This window comes from Phoxinus phoxinus (assembly GCF_949152265.1).
Source record: "Phoxinus phoxinus genome assembly, chromosome: 3".
NCBI classification, from domain to species: Eukaryota; Metazoa; Chordata; class Actinopteri; order Cypriniformes; family Leuciscidae; genus Phoxinus; species Phoxinus phoxinus.
The window spans coordinates 11203233-11222267 of NC_136878.1; the positions used below are offsets into that span (position 1 = coordinate 11203233).

At 42.0% G+C, this 19035-nt stretch overlaps 1 protein-coding gene across 1 annotated transcript in view; it reads right to left on the bottom strand.

Annotated features, from left to right (window-relative positions):
- The window catches only part of aacs (acetoacetyl-CoA synthetase), a 42728-nt gene extending 23991 nt beyond the window's left edge, over positions 1-18737 (bottom strand). Inside the window, exons 1-5 of the mRNA XM_079607074.1 lie at positions 18400-18737; positions 17116-17219; positions 14935-15055; positions 5039-5152; positions 913-1010 (exon numbers count right to left, since the gene is read on the bottom strand). Coding sequence (XP_079463200.1) covers positions 913-1010; positions 5039-5152; positions 14935-15055; positions 17116-17219; positions 18400-18532 — 570 coding nt within the window. The 5' untranslated portion in view covers positions 18533-18737. The remainder of the gene's footprint in view (positions 1-912; positions 1011-5038; positions 5153-14934; positions 15056-17115; positions 17220-18399) is intronic.
- Positions 18738-19035: the final 298 nt, after the last annotated feature.

Genomic DNA, 19035 nt, shown 5'->3' on the forward strand with positions numbered 1-19035 from the left:
AGTACAGTGAGCTTGAGGAAAGTGACAGTGATGAAGAATGGACCCCAGAAAGAGGTTTGAGAGGCAGAAAAATACATGTTTAAAGCCCTTTTCTTATATTTAGTAAATTCTAAATAAAAGGCATTTTCAAATCTCTTGATTTTCCTAATAAACGTTGAGACAATATTAAATTTTTCTCTGTGATTTACTACCTATACTGCATAGCGTTGCCCTGAGGCAACAAAATAAAATCTGCAAAGGGGGTGGGTTTAAAAAATTTTTTTTTTTTTTTTGTTAATCTGTTATCTTAAATCTTCAAGAAAATAAGATTAAAAATTTTTTTTTATGCAAAAACATAATTCATGCATTAGAGGTTTAACAAATGTTTCTTGAGTAGCAAATCAGCATATTAGAATAATTTCTGAAGGATCATGCGACACTGAAAATTCAGCTTTGCCATCAATACATATTAAAATAAAAAACGGGTATTTTAGATCATAATAATATTTCACAATATTACTTTTAACTATTTTAATCAAATAAATGCAGCCTTAGTGAGCATAAGATACTTTTTTTATATATATATATAAATCTTACCAACCCCAAACTTTAGAACATTAGGTAGTATAAAATAAAAGGTAAAATAAAATAAAAGTGGCCATGCATGCATGTTTGAAATCTGTCAGCATTATAATTTCATACTTTCTGAACTTCCCTGGATCACAGTGAAAGTGAAATACCTTTCTGACCTGATCTAGCCTGTATAGGATTTTAAATGTTCAGATAATCCAGAGATCACAGAAAAAAATTAAGTTGTTTCTACACACTAACTGCATACTTCATACAATTAAAGTAGTAGTATACGTTAGTAGTAGTAGTAGTAGTAGTAGCAGTAGTAGTAGTAGTAGTATACTATGCATGTAAAGCTCTTACATTGACACCAAAATCTGGAGAGGTTGAACTCCAGATGGCACCTATACTTGCTGCAGCGAGCATGGCCTCAACAGCATGAATCCCATTGGGCAGATATCCTGAGGTAAAGAGAGTGAGAATATATCAGACAAAATTACATTACAAACAGCAATGCATCACCTGAACTGTGCAAGAATAACTCTTAAGAGATTCAAGTTGTTTTAGTGAGCACTCAGCAGGCATAATATATTAAGTGATCTTCAGAAATACTGTGCTTTTACTGGCAAAAGAGAGACGAAAACTGAAGATATTACACTAGGGGGAGAATGACAAATTCAGCACCTAAAAGGTGACGCTTAAATACAGTCGCAGTTTTACTTAAAAAGGAAATATATTTTAATAAACTTGACCAAAGTGACTCGTGGAGGCAATAATATTTCAGTTGAGCATCCAATTTGTGAGCCGGAAGGAGTCAAGTTAAGCAGAAACAGTTGTGCCTTATAATCAAGATTTACTGAAAAAAAAGAAAGAAAAAAAAAAGATAAGGAAATCAGCTTTATTTTAAATGTATAATTCAAGCTTAGCAAAGACACATAAATGTTACCATTAAATTAAGTATATATACATTTTTTACTTTGATAAGAAATCACCTTCCCAAAATACTTGGTTTAAATGTAGATGATATTGTGTATTGAACACAATAGAGAGAGTAAAGATAGAAAGATACAGAATAGAAACATTGTCCATTAGCTAAATGATACTGCGGCAATAAGGCCATGTATAAGGCCTGGCCTCATCAGCAAAGTGGCCATATATTCACTCACACACACGCGCGCGCGCGCGCACACACACACACACTGTAAATCAAGGAAAAGACAAGGACATTTTAGTTGAGAGAACCACACTTTACACATGAGCACACAGAACCGCACACCCTAATAGGATCAATATACTCAGCCTTTTGTAAACTTCTACGCTTTTACTTAATACAACACACACTTGCTCAGAAAAGACACACCTCTATGAACACACACAGTAATGTTTGCATCCACGTAGACGTACTTAAGTAAACACGCACACATACCCTTTCCTAAACTGTCATTACCACTTCTGTTTTTAAATATAGCTAATAATAATCATCATCATCTTTATTATAGACAAACTGTATTGAATTGAATGTACTTTATTGTCCTCCTAAGAGAAGTCTGTGTAATAAATATTTAGATCTGGTGACTGTGCAGGCCATGGGAGATGTTCAACTTACTTTCCTGACATCAAACCATTCTGCCAGAAGTCTTGCTGTGTGTATTGGTGCATTATCATGCTGATACGCGGCATAAACTTCAGGGTACAATGTTTGAACCATGGTCCAGTGGGTGCACATGGTCCCCCAGAATGGTTCGGTAGTCCTTGGCAGTGAAATTGCGCCCATCAAGCACAGTAGGGAATGGCATGATATTGCAGCGCAAACATCACTGATGTTGATGTGATGTGGGAAAGAGTGAAGGAGGACTCATCAGAGAATATTATATTTTTCGCATTGTTCACAGCCCAAGATTTGCACTGTTGGCACCATTGAAACCGACATTTGGCATTGGCACGAGTGACCAAAGTTTCGGTTATAGCAGCCAGATCATGAATATTGACTCTGTGAAGCTCCCGACAAACAGTTTTGATGGAAACAGGAGGGAGGTGCACATTTAACTCTGCAGGGAGTTGGGCACTGGCAGCTGTGGTTTTATGATTTTTGGATACAATCAGAATTAGTACCTGGACATCCCTCTCAGACAGCTTCCTCTTGATTCGACAGTTACTCCTGCTTAATGTGGTTTGTCCTACGTGGTGGTATGCCGACATTACCCTGGATACCATAACTCTCGATACACCACAAAGACTTGCTGTCCTGGTCACAGATGAGCCAGCGAGACGTGCTAAAGCTTTATGTACAGCAGTGCTATTGCTCTGCTAATTCAACCTTCACACTCTACTCTTACTGATTGAAATGAAGATTCAGTGAAGATTGGCCACCAGGCCAAAACATAATAGGTATGAAACCTCTAACACTATATTGGCCACAGTGTTTCAATTTCACTGTCCAACCCATGTACGTGTATAGCTTATATATGTAAGCAATAAGGTACGAGAGGCTGTGCTGTATCGTGAATAAGTCGCGGCTGAAGGACGTTGTTACCCCTTCAGCCGTGACTTATTCACGATACAGCACTTTCCTCGAGTACCTAGTTGCTTTTATAAAACGGTTACCACACAATACAACTATTAAGGCCGAAAAATATGAATCTATGCAACTTTCATGAAGTAAAATCACTAAAAGCCTTCCTTCCGCAGGAACAAATAGTCCCTTACCGTAAACAGCAACAGAAGTTACATACATTACTTCGCCAATAGATGACGGCAAAGACTGTCTTTATGAGTGAGTCAATCAGTAGAGAAGACTTTTACATTGAAAGGACTCAAACTTGTGATCACGGAGAAGGAAGAGCAACTGACAGATGACTATGGGCTGGGGAAAACCCCTTAACTGTTAAAAGGACAAGATATTGCACCGGACATTCAAAACGGATTTTTTATTATTATGAATATATAGGACTGACCTGAAGGAAAATGCTATATCTACTGTAAATGCAGGTACACTCGCTTACTCGATCTCTCACAATACTCTACTATAGCTTCAATGAACAATATCGATGAGATCAAACATGCGTTTAAGTTGCTAGGAGTGGTTGCTAGGGGTGTTGTGTAGTGATACATTGAACCGTTGGGTGAAGCGGTCATAGCCATGTTTTATCGTGAATAAAACACAGCTATTGACCAATCAGAATCAAGGATTGGAACAAACCGTTTTATAAATATATATATCAAAAAGTTGTTGATTTTTGGATCATCAGTCATCAACCGTGGTAAACACTGGCCACAGGCACAAAGATATACTTTTAATTTCACCACGCTGATTGCTCACTGAAAACCCCCACAGTCATGTTTTCAGGCCATTTCAAGTTAGATTTTTTACGTGACAAAACGGTGATATCCAAGTGTCTACATCTTTTGTTTACCTTTTAATAAGTCTTCCCATTAACGTCATAATGTTATTCATTCATACCGATTTGTGCACGCACACGAAAACAAAAGGTGGGATTTATTGAACAAACCAATCATCAAACCCAGCACACGCTTTAGGGGGTCTGTTAAAAGTCAATGGGCTCAGGGGAGGCGAGAGAGATGCGGCGTCCCACTGCAACTTTACCTGAGGGTGTCGCTGTTGGACAGTTACTTCAGAAAAACAAGTAATTTATACACTTTTTAATGTGTAGTTAAAATCTAGTTTATAGTTTATGATACTTTTACTCTTCAGAATGTCCTCAATAGATTATTTGATCAGATTTAGCCTTCTGTGGACAAATCATCTCCAAAGAACAGCATACTGTATCTGTATGTCATGCAGTCATGTGACCCATTCATAAAACAACCTTAAATGTCTCTTTGGAGTACAACTGTAAAAAATGCTGTACCATCTTGCTCATTCCCCTCTATTACTCTATAGGGACTTGTATGAATAAATCTATGCGTGTATATCACTGAAATGGCCTCCTCCCATTTACAGCCAATACAAGTCAGAGATGATCAGCACTGCAGATAATGAACCCAGAATGACATCAGAGATTACAGAGTCTCTTTTTTCTCCTCTCACATCACCCACATAAAGACACCATTACTCACACACGCGGTCACAGCAGAGGGCGGACACGAATCGGGCATCTGAGATTCTAACCAACCTCCAGCTTCAGCTTGGAAATGTCTGAATGCACTTAAGTTTTAAATCTGAAAAGACTAATTACCCCCGCCATGGTATAACTGCACTACACTTATTCTCCAATCAATAGCCATGAATGGCCCTGGCTGAACCCCAAATCGGAGACAAAAAAGGGGAGTTTGTGATTTTAGGAGCGACTGTCTGGCTCCCAAAGTTGGAACGCTTATAAAGACAAACGAGGACAGAAAGAATAAGCAAAGAAAGAGGGCAGGAAAAACAGGTTAGAGCGCCCAAGCCTGATGCAATATAAAACAGTGAGTTAGATTTTCTTGTATTTGACCAAGTATGTATCAAATGGGTGACTAAGAAAGCACTCACCTACGACCCTGTCTCCAGTCTTGATGCCCATCTTCCTCATGGCGGCAGCGAAGAGAGCGACATCACGCCTCAGCTCCCCGAAAGTCACCTTGACGATCTCCTCATTCGCCTCAGCTACATACACACAGAAATCATTTTCAGAAACACATCTCAATCATGCCAAAAAGACATGATAGCAAAAAAAGTGTTAATAATAATAAACGCAATCATTTAAAATTTTAGGGTCAGTACGATTTTTTAAAAATGTCTACTTTGCTCACAAAGGCTGCATTTATTGATAAAAAATACAGTAATATTGTGAACAATTTAAAATAAATGTTTTCTATTTTAATACATTTTAAACTTTAATTTATTCTTGTGATGACAAAGCTGAATTTACAACCATTACCTTTCAGTGTCACATGATCCTTCAGAAATCTAATAAGCTGATTTGGTGCTTTATTATTATTATCAATGTTGCAAACCATTGTGTTGCTTAATATGTTTGTTAAAAAAACATGATACATATTTTTCTGGATTCTATGATGAATATAAAGGTCAAAAGAACAGTTTTTATTTGAATTATAAATATTTTATACCATTTTAAGTGTTACTGACACTGTTGATCAATTGAATGAATGTTGATGAATAAAAGTACTATTTTCTTTCAACAACAACAACAAATATCTTACTGACACCTCAAACCTTGACCGGTACTGTATGTAAAATTATTGTTGTTTATTATTATCATTAATAAAATCAACCTTAGGCTTACATTATCAGTAAATATCAACACACAAACTTTAATGAGCAATAAAAGAATTCTTTGCCATCTGTGCCTGTGGTGCAACTGATATATCGCAGTCAACTCTGGTAATTTTTTCCATTACTGTGTGTAATCAGTAAATCAATTGAAATAATGGCTGGATCCAAAATTGTATACTTTACTATACAGTAGGCGAAAAACATTATCTGACAAGAGAAGTATGTTCGAATTTACAGTACTCATAAAATAGTAGGCAAAAAGTACCTGGATGACTGACTACTTCTGCAGTGTGCATACGATGGACACTTTACTATCCCATGCAGCCACAAGATAATGAGAACATGGCAAATGTAGTTTGTCCAAATTTCATTCATACTACATATAACATACTTTTTTTGCGGTCATGAAGTTATTACTTATTCAAAATAAGTACCTACTTAAAAGAGTAGGCGATTTTGGACGGAGCCAAAGGGTTACATTTAATCAGAATCCTTTCAGATAAATGATCCCAAAGACAAACCAATGACGCAGGTACACTTCTGATAGATGCCACTTCGGTAATTACATCCGCTCAACCCTGGACCGCATCAGGACATCAATCACAATATAAAGGCACAACTATGCGCAGCCCGCCCCGCGCCCCTACATGGACACTAAAACCACAAATCAAATTACAGACGGCATAATTCATTTAGTGTTACATTAGCCAGAGGTCTGCAATGACAGATTCTATCAATAAAGATAAAACGCACACAAAAACAAACATGCACACAGTGCTGTGGCTATTTTAAAGCACCCATTTGTGTATAAGGTCAAATGGACAATGGATCAAGGAGATCAGCAGAGATACAGAGTCGTGTTTTGAATCAGGAGATATTTGTGTGGCATCTGGTCATGGAGATGTAGCTAATAAAATGTGTAATGAACTGTTTAACAAAAAAAAGCTGCATTGTCAACCAGGGTTTACGGTCAATGTCACAAGTTGTTGTAGGTCTTAGATAAATAGTATTGCTTGAGGGTGCAGTTTGAGAGCGTGGAGTGAGTCACGGTCATCAGTTTTTATATCACCTGAATTACTGCCACCGCATTCAGGTCTACTGAACCTCATTATGTCATTATGACTTCAGTGGTGATGTCCAGGTGTCCAAGTCATTCAATGAAACTACTCAATATAAGGTTCACAGCTGCAAATAATGCAGAACTGAAATTTTTATTGAAAGTACATAAATAGTATAGATAGACCTATATTCAGTTACTCTAGAAAACCCTCAGCATAATGAAGCTTCAGATTTTCCTCACTGTATTCACCAACTAAGGGACAGTGTACAGTTTATTATCACAAAACAAACCAAAACAGAAGGATCGGGATCAACCCAAAAAGGTGTATTTTGCAATAGTCACCAGCTCAGCATTACAGTACACCACACTACTGTTCAAAAGCGCTGGGGTTGGCAGGATTTCAACTTTTTTTTTTCTTCATTGCTCAGCAATGGCTGCATTTATTTGATCAAAATACAGTAAAAATAGAGTAATATTGTGAAATATTAAAACAACTTAAAATAACGGTTTTCTATTTTAATACATTTAAAACGCAATTTATTCATGTAATGCAAAGCTGAATTTTCAGCATCATTACTCCGGTCTTTAGTGTCACATGATCCTTCAGAAATCATTCTAATATGCTGATTTGGTGCTCAAGTAACAATTCTTATTATTATCATCAATGTTGAAAAAAGTTAGGCTGCTTAATTATTATTATTTTGAATATTTTATACATATTGTTTTTTTAGGATCCTTTGATGAAAAGAAAGTTCAAAAGAACAGCATTTATTTAAAATAGAACAGGGTATCTTGCAGGGTTTTAAAAATCAAATTTAAGGATTTTTTTAAGACCTAAGAACAAATTTACAGTTCCAAAACCGGTTTTGACAAAAACAAAAAGTTGTATAAAATGAGAAACCTTTTTAAGAAAAGGGATGAGTGAATTTTTAATTATTACAATTCACTCTCTGACAGTAGCTGGCACTTATGAAACAGCAGAAATATAACCATTACTCTGGCAACCACAAAGCAGTTGTGATTATATTTAGAATGGTAAATTTTTCAAAAAGTGGCGAGTTTGCAGGTGATATAAACAACAAACTCATAGTTTATTAACAGTACATCATTAGCAATCACCATTCGCTTGGCATAAATCAGCAGTATTCATTGATTGTGAACTGCTCTGAAACCATGAGCCTGAAGAATGCACAAAAGCATCATGTACTTACTTTGAAACGTGCAGTGCTCACATTTATTTAAAGAAATCATTGCCATTTGAAGTTTAATAAATCACATTATTAATCACAGACATATTGCGATTCCTATTTTTCCTTCCCCAAAATGTAAGACCTCTTGAATTAAGACTTCTTATACCAAGTTAATTATTTAAGACTTTTTATGGCATTTGATCACTAAAAACCTGAAAAGACTTTTTAAGACTCATTAAGGACCCTGATAGAAATATTACATTATAAATGTCTTTACTGTCACTTATGTTTTACTGTATCCTTGCTGGGGGGGAAAGCATTCATTAAAAAAATATTACTAACTCAAACTTTTGAACATTGACCAGTAGTTTCAGTTTATAACTGGATATTAAATATTCATTTGAGATGCGACAAGTGTTATACGGGAGACATGAAACTTGCAAAGTGCAGAAAGTGCGCTTACCAGGGACATAGTCAATTATACAGTTTGTTAAAAAAAAAAACAGTTTGGCCACAGAATGCTGATTATGTAATTCATGTAAATTGTTTTAGAAATTAGTTCTCTTACGTAGAGTTCTCTCGTACTGCGTCGAAGAACGCTACGGGAAAGATATTTCTTTGTCGAGATTGAAGCCTAAAATTAATCCTTAATTTTGTAATAATGTAAAACGCTTTTCTGAAGCATACAACCTAGGCGGAGCAATACAGCTCACCCATTGGCTGCTCTGCCAGAAAAGCACAGCCTATGCGAGGCCAGGACGCTGACCAATGAGGGCGCTCCGCGCCCTTCTGCGTCACCTCCCGCCCAAACAGGCGTGGCCTAGGCCTATAAATACGAGCATAGCTGTCTAACACGCCGATTTTCTAAAATTCAACGAAGCTGCACGCATCGCTGGATTGGATTCGAGCCGCCACAGCCGTTTGGAACAAGCACCTCAGCAGGACGCGCCTCTTACCTGAAGCCGCTGGTCTTCGCCGCCTTCAGCCGCCGTTCCCTGCTGCGCTTCTCCGGCGTGGAATATCCTTTACATTATGTGTGTGTGTTTTGTGTGTGTGTTCGCCGTCGCGACACACAGTTTTTCCACCACTAAAAGAGCCGAGCGTCTTTTTCAAGATGCCTCGCACCTCCTGTGGCTCGTGTAGAGCCCCGCTCAGCGACAGGGACCACGTGCTGTGTTTCCTGCCTGTGAGTATCACGCAGCTTCAGCTCTCGTCGATGGCGGCTGCCATCGCTGTAATTTGATGCCTACGGTGACTCTGCGGACTCGCCTGACGTTCATTTACTGAAGCTGCATCTTTTCCGCCTGCTGTAGTGCCGCGCCGTGAAAGCGCCGTGCTTAGCAGAGCCCGGAACCTCCCTTCACCACGAGGTGCTCGCCGCTGCTGCCGCCAGCTTCTCCGCCCGCTTCGCTGGACTCTATGATCGACGGACAAGGGCCGCTGTGTGCCGCCGCGTCCGTCATGAACGAGGAAGGTGAAGCCGCGTCTGTGGAGGACGACTGCTTTTCTCTCCCGCTTCGGATGGGCGAGCTCCGAGGATCTCCCCTCCCCCGCCGCTCATGAGCGTCGACGGAGAAAGACCAGCATCGATGCGCTTACCGGCTGGATGGCTGTTTTTCTGCAGAGGAACGTACGTTACCGTCCTCACGACCCGCGCCCTTTTCTTCCTGAATTCACGAAGAAAGCGCGGAGTCCCGGAAAGCCCCGTCTTTAGCCAGGATGCGCACTTCTGCTTCGAGGGAAGCTACAGTGTTAAAATCCCGCCGCGGCCGGATTTCACTAAAATGTCTCGCTCGCACAGTCCCAACATACGCGACCGTGCCAGTGTATTTTGCAGTCACCAAATCAGCATCAATGCTCGTTTGCCTGCACACAAACGCCGTTTTCACGACGCCCCAGGTAAATCTGAAAATGTATTTTCTGGTGTCCCGGCCACGGCCGATGGTGTAATGTGTGTATCCGTAATGCCCACGACTCAGTGCCCATTCATACACACAAGCACAGCCCTGCACAATACAGGGCTTGCACACATAAAATCGACTCGTGTCGGTTGTGCAATTCATGTAAGTTAGTGAACGTGCCCGCTTTTCAGTGCCCACAATCACTACACACTGCATGTCCCGTGGTTTCTGTAAAAACGAAACGAATGCACGGTCAGTCGGTTCTGATAGACAGTACTCTCTGTGCTACACGGTGTCCCGGCCACAGCCGATGATGTAATGTGTGTAACTGCAATGCCCACGACCCAGTGCCCATTCATACACACAAGCACAGCCCCACACAATACATTGTGCACTATATGTAGTGAGCGTGCCCGCTTTCAAGTGCCCACAATCACTACAAGCTACATGTCAACATGGTTTCTACGGAGCGCACCGCGTGCTCTCTCTCTCTCTCTCTCTCAGCTGAGAGAGCGGAGCGCGCGCGCGGGCTGCCCGCTCTATAAGCGCGCCCCCGCATCACGCCATGTTACAGCACACGACTGCTCTCGTGTCGCCGCCATTTCGCGACCAGAGCCCGGTTTTTCAACCCGTGCAAGCACAGCCCCGTACAACACAGGGTCTGCACACATAAAAACGACTCAGGTCGTTTGTACTTTACATGTAGTGAGCGTGCCCACTGTCCAGTGCCCACAACCACTACACACTGCACGTTCCGCGGTTTTTCTGTAAAAACGAAACCAACGGACGATCAGTCAGTTCACAAACACAGTATTCCCGGTGTTATAAATGTGCCCGCTACCACGCGCCCACATTTATTCACAAATATACGAGCCCTACGGGCAGCCCCGTTCAACACAGGGTTTGCACACTTAAAATCGACTCAGATCGATTGTGCTTTACATGTAGTAAGCGTGTCCACTGCCAAGTGCCCACAACCACTACACACTGCACGTTCCGCGGTTTCTGTATAAACGAAACTAACGAACGGTCAGTCAGTACACAAACACAGTGTCCCCGGTGTTATAAATGTGCCCGCCACCAAGCGTCCACGTTTATTCACAAGCATAACGAGCCCTACGGGACTCGTCCCGCGCGCTCTCTCTCGACACAGAGAGCCGAGCGCGCGCGGGATGCATACTGTGTTAAACATGCCCCCCCGCCTCACACGCCACGGCGTCCATGTTACAGCACACGGTTGCTCTCGTGTCGCCGCCATTTCGCGACCAGGGCCCAGATTACATTCAACCCCTAGTCACACGTGCAGATGCATGGGAAGGACTTCCCGGGGTCTCAGAATGGGTGCTAGAGACTATAAAAAGAGGCTATTCGCTACAGTTTCATCGACGCCCTCCCCGTTTCACGGGAAAAGTCGAAACCACGGTAAAAACAGAAGTAGCACATCTACTTCGAGCCGAAATAGCGAAGCTATTGAGCAAAGGGGCCATAGAGCCTTTATCTCAAGCTCAGAGCGAAGGGGGTCTGTACAGCAGATATTTCCTGGTACCGAAGAAAGACGGGGGTCTCAGACCCATTTTAGATCTAAGGCGTCTGAACAAAACGCTAACAAAGCGGAAGTTCAGAATGCTCACGACCAGAAGTATCCTCGCGCAAATTCGCCGAGGAGACTGGTTTATGGCAATAGATCTGAAAGACGCGTATTTTCACATACAAATTGCGTCACGTCACAGGCGATTTTTGAGATTCGCCTTCGAGGGCCGGGCATATCAGTACACAGTCCTGCCATTCGGCCTATCCCTAGCACCTCGTACATTTACAGTGTGCATGGACGCGGCGCTGGCACCCCTGAGACTCCGGGGCGTTCGAATTCTGAACTATTTGGACGATTGGCTAATTCTGGCTCAATCGCCGTCAGAACTCGCTCACCACAAGACACTAATACTCGATCACCTCGAGTGCTTAGGTCTGAGAGTCAATTGGGAGAAAAGTTCACTGTTTCCCAGTCAAAGGATCTCCTTTTTAGGACTGGATCTGAACTCACTGTCTATGACAGCACAGCTGTCATCACAGCGCAGGCGAAATACCCTGCAAATGGCGAAATCCTTCCTCAGCGGCCACATAGTGCCACTCAGGAGATTTCAGAAAATGCTGGGCCTCATGGCCTCAGCCTCGACAGTGCTGCAGTTGGGCCTGCTGCGCATGCGCCCACTACAGTTCTGGTTGAGAGCGCGCGTACCGCGCCGAGCATGGTTACACGGTCGCTATCGCCTCAAGGTCACTCAGGAATGCATTTCAGCCCTGACACCATGGAGAGCGTCAGACTGGTACCGGTCAGGTGTAAGCCTGGGGACTTCCTCGAGCCTGAAGGTGGTGTCCACGGACGCGTCCACCTCAGGCTGGGGAGCACTGCTCGTCGGCAGTCAGCTCTTTGGCCAGTGGTCAGAGCGAGCCGAACTACCGCACATAAACTGCCTGGAAATGATGGCAGTGGACTTTGCGCTGAGGCGCTTCTGTCCCCGGATAAAAGGACACCACGTCCTGGTCCGCTCGGACAACATGTCGGTAGTAGCCTACATAAACCGCCAGGGTGGCGTGAGATCCCGGAACCTATTCAGGTTAGCGGAACGCATACTGGTGTGGGCCCAGCACAACCTGCGCTCGTTAAGAGCAATGCACGTGCCAGGCCACTTGAACGTAGGCCCGGACAGACTCTCACGGAACAACGTTCCCACGGGAGAGTGGTCCCTACACACACAGACAGTGCGTCTGCTGTGGAAAACGTTCGGCAGAGCGGAAATAGACCTGTTTGCAAACCAGGAAAACGCTCATTGCCCAGAATTCTTTTCGAAGAGCGCGAACGCGCTGGCCAGAGTCTGGCCCCGCCGCCCGCTCTATGCTCTTCCTCCTGTCTCACTCCTGCCTCAAGTGCTGGAGCGTATCAAGGAGAGCGGATGCTCAGTACTGCTAGTTGCTCCATTCTGGACGAATCAGACCTGGTTCCCAGCTTTGATGCGACTGAAAAGTACTGCCCCGTGGCCGATTCCAGTGAGGAGAGACCTCCTCTCACAGGCCAAGGGCTCGATTCTGCATCCTCACCCCGAGCTTTGGTCCCTACACGTATGGGCCATAAACGGGTACCCGCTAACCTCCCAAGAGGAGTGTTAGACACGATCGAACAAGCTAGGGCTCCGTCTACTAGACGGCTCTACGCTTCCAAATGGTTGGTGTTCTCTGGATGGTGTTCAGATCAAGGTCTGTCACCACTTCAGTGTGGAGAACCGGAGATTCTCTCCTTCTTGCAAGAGCTATTGGATAAGGGAAGAACCCCATCCACGCTCAAAGTCTATGTGGCTGCCATATCAGCGTTCGTTAATCCAACGCTTGGCCGTTCACTGGGCAGGAACGACCTGGTGGTCCGCTTCCTGAGAGGCGCCAGGAGGTTAAACCCTCCAAGGCCTCCTTCAGTCCCCGTTTGGGACCTTTCTACAGTGTTGAACGCTATGAAAGGGGCCCCTTTCGAGCCTATTCACTCAGTTGACATGAAACACCTGTCTCTCAAGACCGTGTTTCTTTTGGCTCTCGCTTCAGTGAAGCGTGTGGGAGACTTGCAAGCGCTCTCATGGAGAGCTTCTTGTATGGAGTTCGGGCCAAACGACTCTATAGTCGTATTGAAACCGAAGCATGGGTACGTGCCTAAGTCCCTCAACACACCGTTCAGGGCTCAGGTCATCTCCCTGTCGGCCCTGCCGGCCTCAGAGGACGGAAATAGCTCCCTTTGCCCGGTCAGGGCATTAAGAGCTTACGTGTCCCGCTCCGCTGTTTTTCGACAGACGGAGCAGCTCTTCGTTTCGTTCAGCGGGCGCTCCAAGGGACGAGCCGCAACGAAACAGAGTCTGTCTCGATGGGTAGTGGACGCCATTGCGCTAGCCTACGCATCTAGAGGCTTGGAATGCCCTTTGGGCATCAGAGCACATTCCACGAGAGGCATGGCCTCTTCATGGGCTTGGTATAGCGGAATCTCGTTACATGATATCTGTATGGCGGCAGGCTGGGCCTCCCCGTCTACATTTATTAGGTTCTATAACCTAGAGGTTCCTGCGTTGCAGGCTAAACTGCTCTCGGTCTAGAAGACTATGTACAAGTGTTCCTGCCCCGCACTGCGGCCCAGGTCACTTCAATGGTAATATGTACAAGTGCTCCTGCCCCGCGCTGCGGCCCAGGTCACTTCAATGTCTAATATGTATAAGTGTTCCTGCCCCGCGCTGCGGCCCAGGTCACTTCAATGTTTAAGCATCACTCACTGACAATGTGTCCCATGAGCATGCTATTACCCCTCATATATATCTATATTTACATATATATGCTATTATGCCTTAAGAGGCACTACTATAAGGGATGATGCTATTTTAGCCGCTCTCCCTATACTTCTTGGGGTAGGCACTTGTATACCAGGGCGCGCGCGCCCTTAGGTGTCTGTGTCGGTCCAAGAGCACGCACGGCGTTTTACATGGGGTTCCCGTAGCGTTCTTCGACGCAGTACGAGAGAACTCTACGTAAGAGAACGTACTCGGTTACTAACGTAACCTCGGTTCTCTCTAGGAGAGGGAACGAGTACTGCGTCTCATGCCGTGCGTGTCCACGCTGCGTCGCTTCATTGACGAAAATCGGCGTGTTAGACAGCTATGCTCGTATTTATAGGCCTAGGCCACGCCTGTTTGGGCGGGAGGTGACGCAGAAGGGCGCGGAGCGCCCTCATTGGTCAGCGTCCTGGCCTCGCATAGGCTGTGCTTTTCTGGCAGAGCAGCCAATGGGTGAGCTGTATTGCTCCGCCTAGGTTGTATGCTTCAGAAAAGCGTTTTACATTATTACAAAATTAAGGATTAATTTTAGGCTTCAATCTCGACAAAGAAATATCTTTCCCGTAGCGTTCTTCGACGCAGTACTCGTTCCCTCTCCTAGAGAGAACCGAGGTTACGTTAGTAACCGAGTACGTTTTCATACTTGCAGCGTAGAGAGCCACTTTGTCCTGGTCTTTGTGTTTGAGAAGGTTCTCTGCATAATTCAGTCTGCTGCCTTTAAACCACTCAGGTGCATCTGATATCCTTTTAGAAACATCAACCACCTGAAACAGAGAGTGAGCAGTCACACGTCATCCTGTTTAATACAGCACATTTTTCTTCTTGCAAGCAACTATTCGTCATTTTGAGACAGTAATATTTTTATATTTTTATTATTAAAGTTCCCCCTATTATGCTTTTTCAAATACTACCTTTCACACAGTGTGTATTATAGCTGTTTGTGAAAGTAAAATGTCTGAAAAGTTTTAAAGATTAAAGTGCACAACAAATAAAGTTATTGTCTCCTAACAGAAAGAATTGATTCTGAACCGTCAAAATGAGTCATCAGCAATTCCAGCCTCACTTCCTGAACATACCGGTACCTATGTAACAAATTTGCATAATGCCAGTCTATGGTCTACTTTGAACCGCCCTAAAACACTGTAGTTATAACTGAGGCCTGATAGAGGATTTGAGAATTTGGTTTGTGTTGCTAACATGTTGAGAAGAAGACGCTGCAAATCTTTTGAAGAGGACTTGCGCTAACGACAGCATTGTCACTGTTCGTATCACTGCATGTCAAGTGCTGAGGAAGCCTCCGGAGCTGAAATTCAGATATGGTAATAAGCTTTTGGTTTACGACATAGCTAAGCGGTAGACCAATCATAACAGCCTGGGCATTCTGACCAATCAGAGCAGAGTAGCACTCAGAAAGAAGAGGTTTAGAGAGACTGATTCTTCAACAAATTATTTTCAGACTCTTTAAGAAATAAGGTGATGTGCAATGCATATTATGAGAGAATGGAAGTGTTTTTGACCTTGGATGCATGTAAACCTGTTGTACAAGACCTCCAAAACAAAATTAGAAACCTTTAAAAATGGCATAATAGGGGCACTTTAATATTTTGAAATATCAGTTTTCATTTTAAAGTTCGTTTTAGTAATTTTATTACGTGCTTTTGGCATTTTAACTAGTTTTTTATATTTCTATTCAGCTTTATTTTTACTTATTTATATTTTATTTTAGCCTTATTTCAATTAACAAAAAATGGTTTTATTAACACTGGTTTGAGAGAAGACAAAAGGTTAACTACCGGTACCTTAGCAAACTTGTTGCAACATCTTGGCTAGTATCGTGATGTAGGCACACACCCTTCCCAATTTCAGAAAATGTAAAAAATTTAGTTACGGTAGTTTAAAGGAATAGTTCACCCAAAAATGAGCTCACAATTTACTCATAATACAACATACGGCCGTTGCTGTAAACCAGTGATTATAGTTTATAAAGTTTTAACATGGATATTTTTCTTACAAAAACACATTGCTTCCCTTCAGAAGGCATTTATTAACCTACTGGAGCCGTATGGATTACTTTTATGATGGATGCGCTTTTTGGAGCTTCAAAAACTCTGGCACTATTCAATGCCATTACAAAGCTGGGAAGACCCAGGATATTATTTAATACAACTCTGATTGTGTTCGGCTGAAAGAAAAAAAATCATATGCACATAGGATGGCTTGAAGGCGAGTAAATTATGGGATCATTTTTTTAATTAACCATTCCTTTTACTACACAAAACTGCCCCAATCCATGTTGTCATACAATCGAATAATAAAACAAACTTTGAGTCAGCAAATAATCAACAGAGAGCCTGCAGTAAAAATAAAATGGTTGAGAAGGTTGTAGATAGAAAGCCTTATATAGACTGTGTGTGTTATTTTATTATGACACTCCTTAAGTAAAATTACAGCTCTCTTAGACGGAAAAGCCCTAACACACCTTCTTAGCCAGAGATATGGTATGAGCTTTAAATATTCTCAGCAGTAGTTCAGACAGTAGTACTAAATGGTAATAAATTCATAAATGCTTACTAGTCAGGATTAATCTATATGATTCATATGTGACTAATGAATTTGTCCATCATCTATGTCATTTATTGCACGTATACCTCCACATAAATAAGATAATAAAGGTTCACAATATTTGTCATCCTAAATAACACTCATTACACAACAAAAAATGACAAACAAAAAAAAACTTTTAAATGCCTGTATATTTAAATCTGAAGTTGATTAATACAGTATACATATAAAGAAGGTCAAAAGGTTGACAAAATAAACCAACCTCCTCATACATCTTTGAGCAGGCGATGCCACAGAATGTCCAAACCTGCGCCCAGAACTCCGGATAACTGTCCACGGACCACTGATACAGGTCATTATAGTTAGCTTCAAGATAAAAGAGACATTTATTGAAGAGACCATTAGACATAATACATGCCATTATTTAATTTAGTTTAGCGATGATATAAATCAGGACTTGGTCCTTGCAATATGCAGATTAGGGTTTTTTAATGGGTAATTCCTAAATCATTACATTTGGTCCCCTATTTTTTTTTTTTTTTACTACTATCAATTCCATTTTTTTCAAGTATTATCTGAATAGTCAAAAATAATTAAAAAACAGGGGTCAATATATAATAATTTAAGAATTAACTATTGAAAACTATTGAAATCTGAATATCGCATGGGCATGTTTCCTCTACAGTCTTTAAAAGTGACATGTCCATGCAATATTTAGATTAGTCATTGTGAATTCTTAAATGATTAGCCTACATTTTTAAAATATTTACTACTATCGATTCCAGTATAACTGGTATCAGTGGAATAGACACAAGTACGGCACCTACTTTATCAGTGAGGTACATTTGTTACTGAAAATTTTTTAATCTTACTAGTAAGATTTTTCATTTGCATATAAATACATACTAATCGAAGTGTATTGTTGCCATCTAAACCACAGATGTCCATCCCATAGTAGCAAATAAGGTATGTCAGGACAATCTGAATATGAACTGTACCTTATGAAAAACATATACATGAGTAATAGTAATATACAAATAGATATAGTAGTAGTTAGTTTTAAAGAATAAATGTTAAAGCAGTTTGTGAAAATGATGTCCTACGTGCTGAGATGCATGTACATAATGATACTATAAAAACATAGTGTGACAGCCAGATAGAGCTATTCCATGTCTGATCTGAAATACTGGTTTTACAACTCTTACGTCTTTGCATTCAATGCATTGAGACGCAACAGCAGTATGGCATGCATGAAAGACCAGTTATATGTGTCCAGACATCCCTTGTTAAGCAATTGAAAGAGTTAAACACACAAAATGGATCCTGGAGAAAATTTAGAGGGCCAAAAAATGCATCTGAAAGCATGGTTAAACTACCTGTTTTTGCATAAATGTGGCCATGATATATAAACCATGACAATCCCAGGATGAGCTATTAATGAGATTAACTCCATAGTACTATGTTTTGTTTTCCTGTAGAATAGGGGTGTGTTGTTAGCTGAAATACTAGTCATGCCTTCATTCTAGCCCAGCCTGGCTCTACTCACCCAGATTCAACCCGAAGTCCCGGTTCACTAGAGTCCGGAATCGGTCCATCTGTGTGTTTCGTTTAGAGTCCGGGTACCAGAGCACCTTTGACTCCATAATCTCCTCGCTGTTGGCCTCCGTGTCTTTAGACATGATCGGGTGACACGCGCCGGTATGTCGTGAATAACCTATAAAGACTGAAAGAAATGCACTACGGGAGTTGGACGAGCCGATCCGGTGATCGTGTATTGGTGCAGGTCAGACACATGGGTCATTTCCGAGCGTCAGCCGCACATAATCAACCAGCAGCAGCGGAAGCCCCGCCTACCGCGCAAACCGCACACCACCCTTGCCAATCTCCGCATGTTCTTCCGCTGCTCATGTAGTACTTAGGTTTTTACACAAATATATAACTCAGGAACAATTGAGTGTTTATTTATTAATAAATATGTTATTACGATTGCATATTTTATCAAACCAAGCATTTGATTTGTAAGGGGTATCTGTTTTATATATATCAGCTATCCTTCTCATCATCTCAGATAGTGAAGAGAAGGAAGTCCGACTGATATCTGCTAATCGGTTCTTTGGAACAGTTCATTTCTGAGAACCGGTTCATTATTCGACGTCATGACATAATACGTCATGTCTTCGTC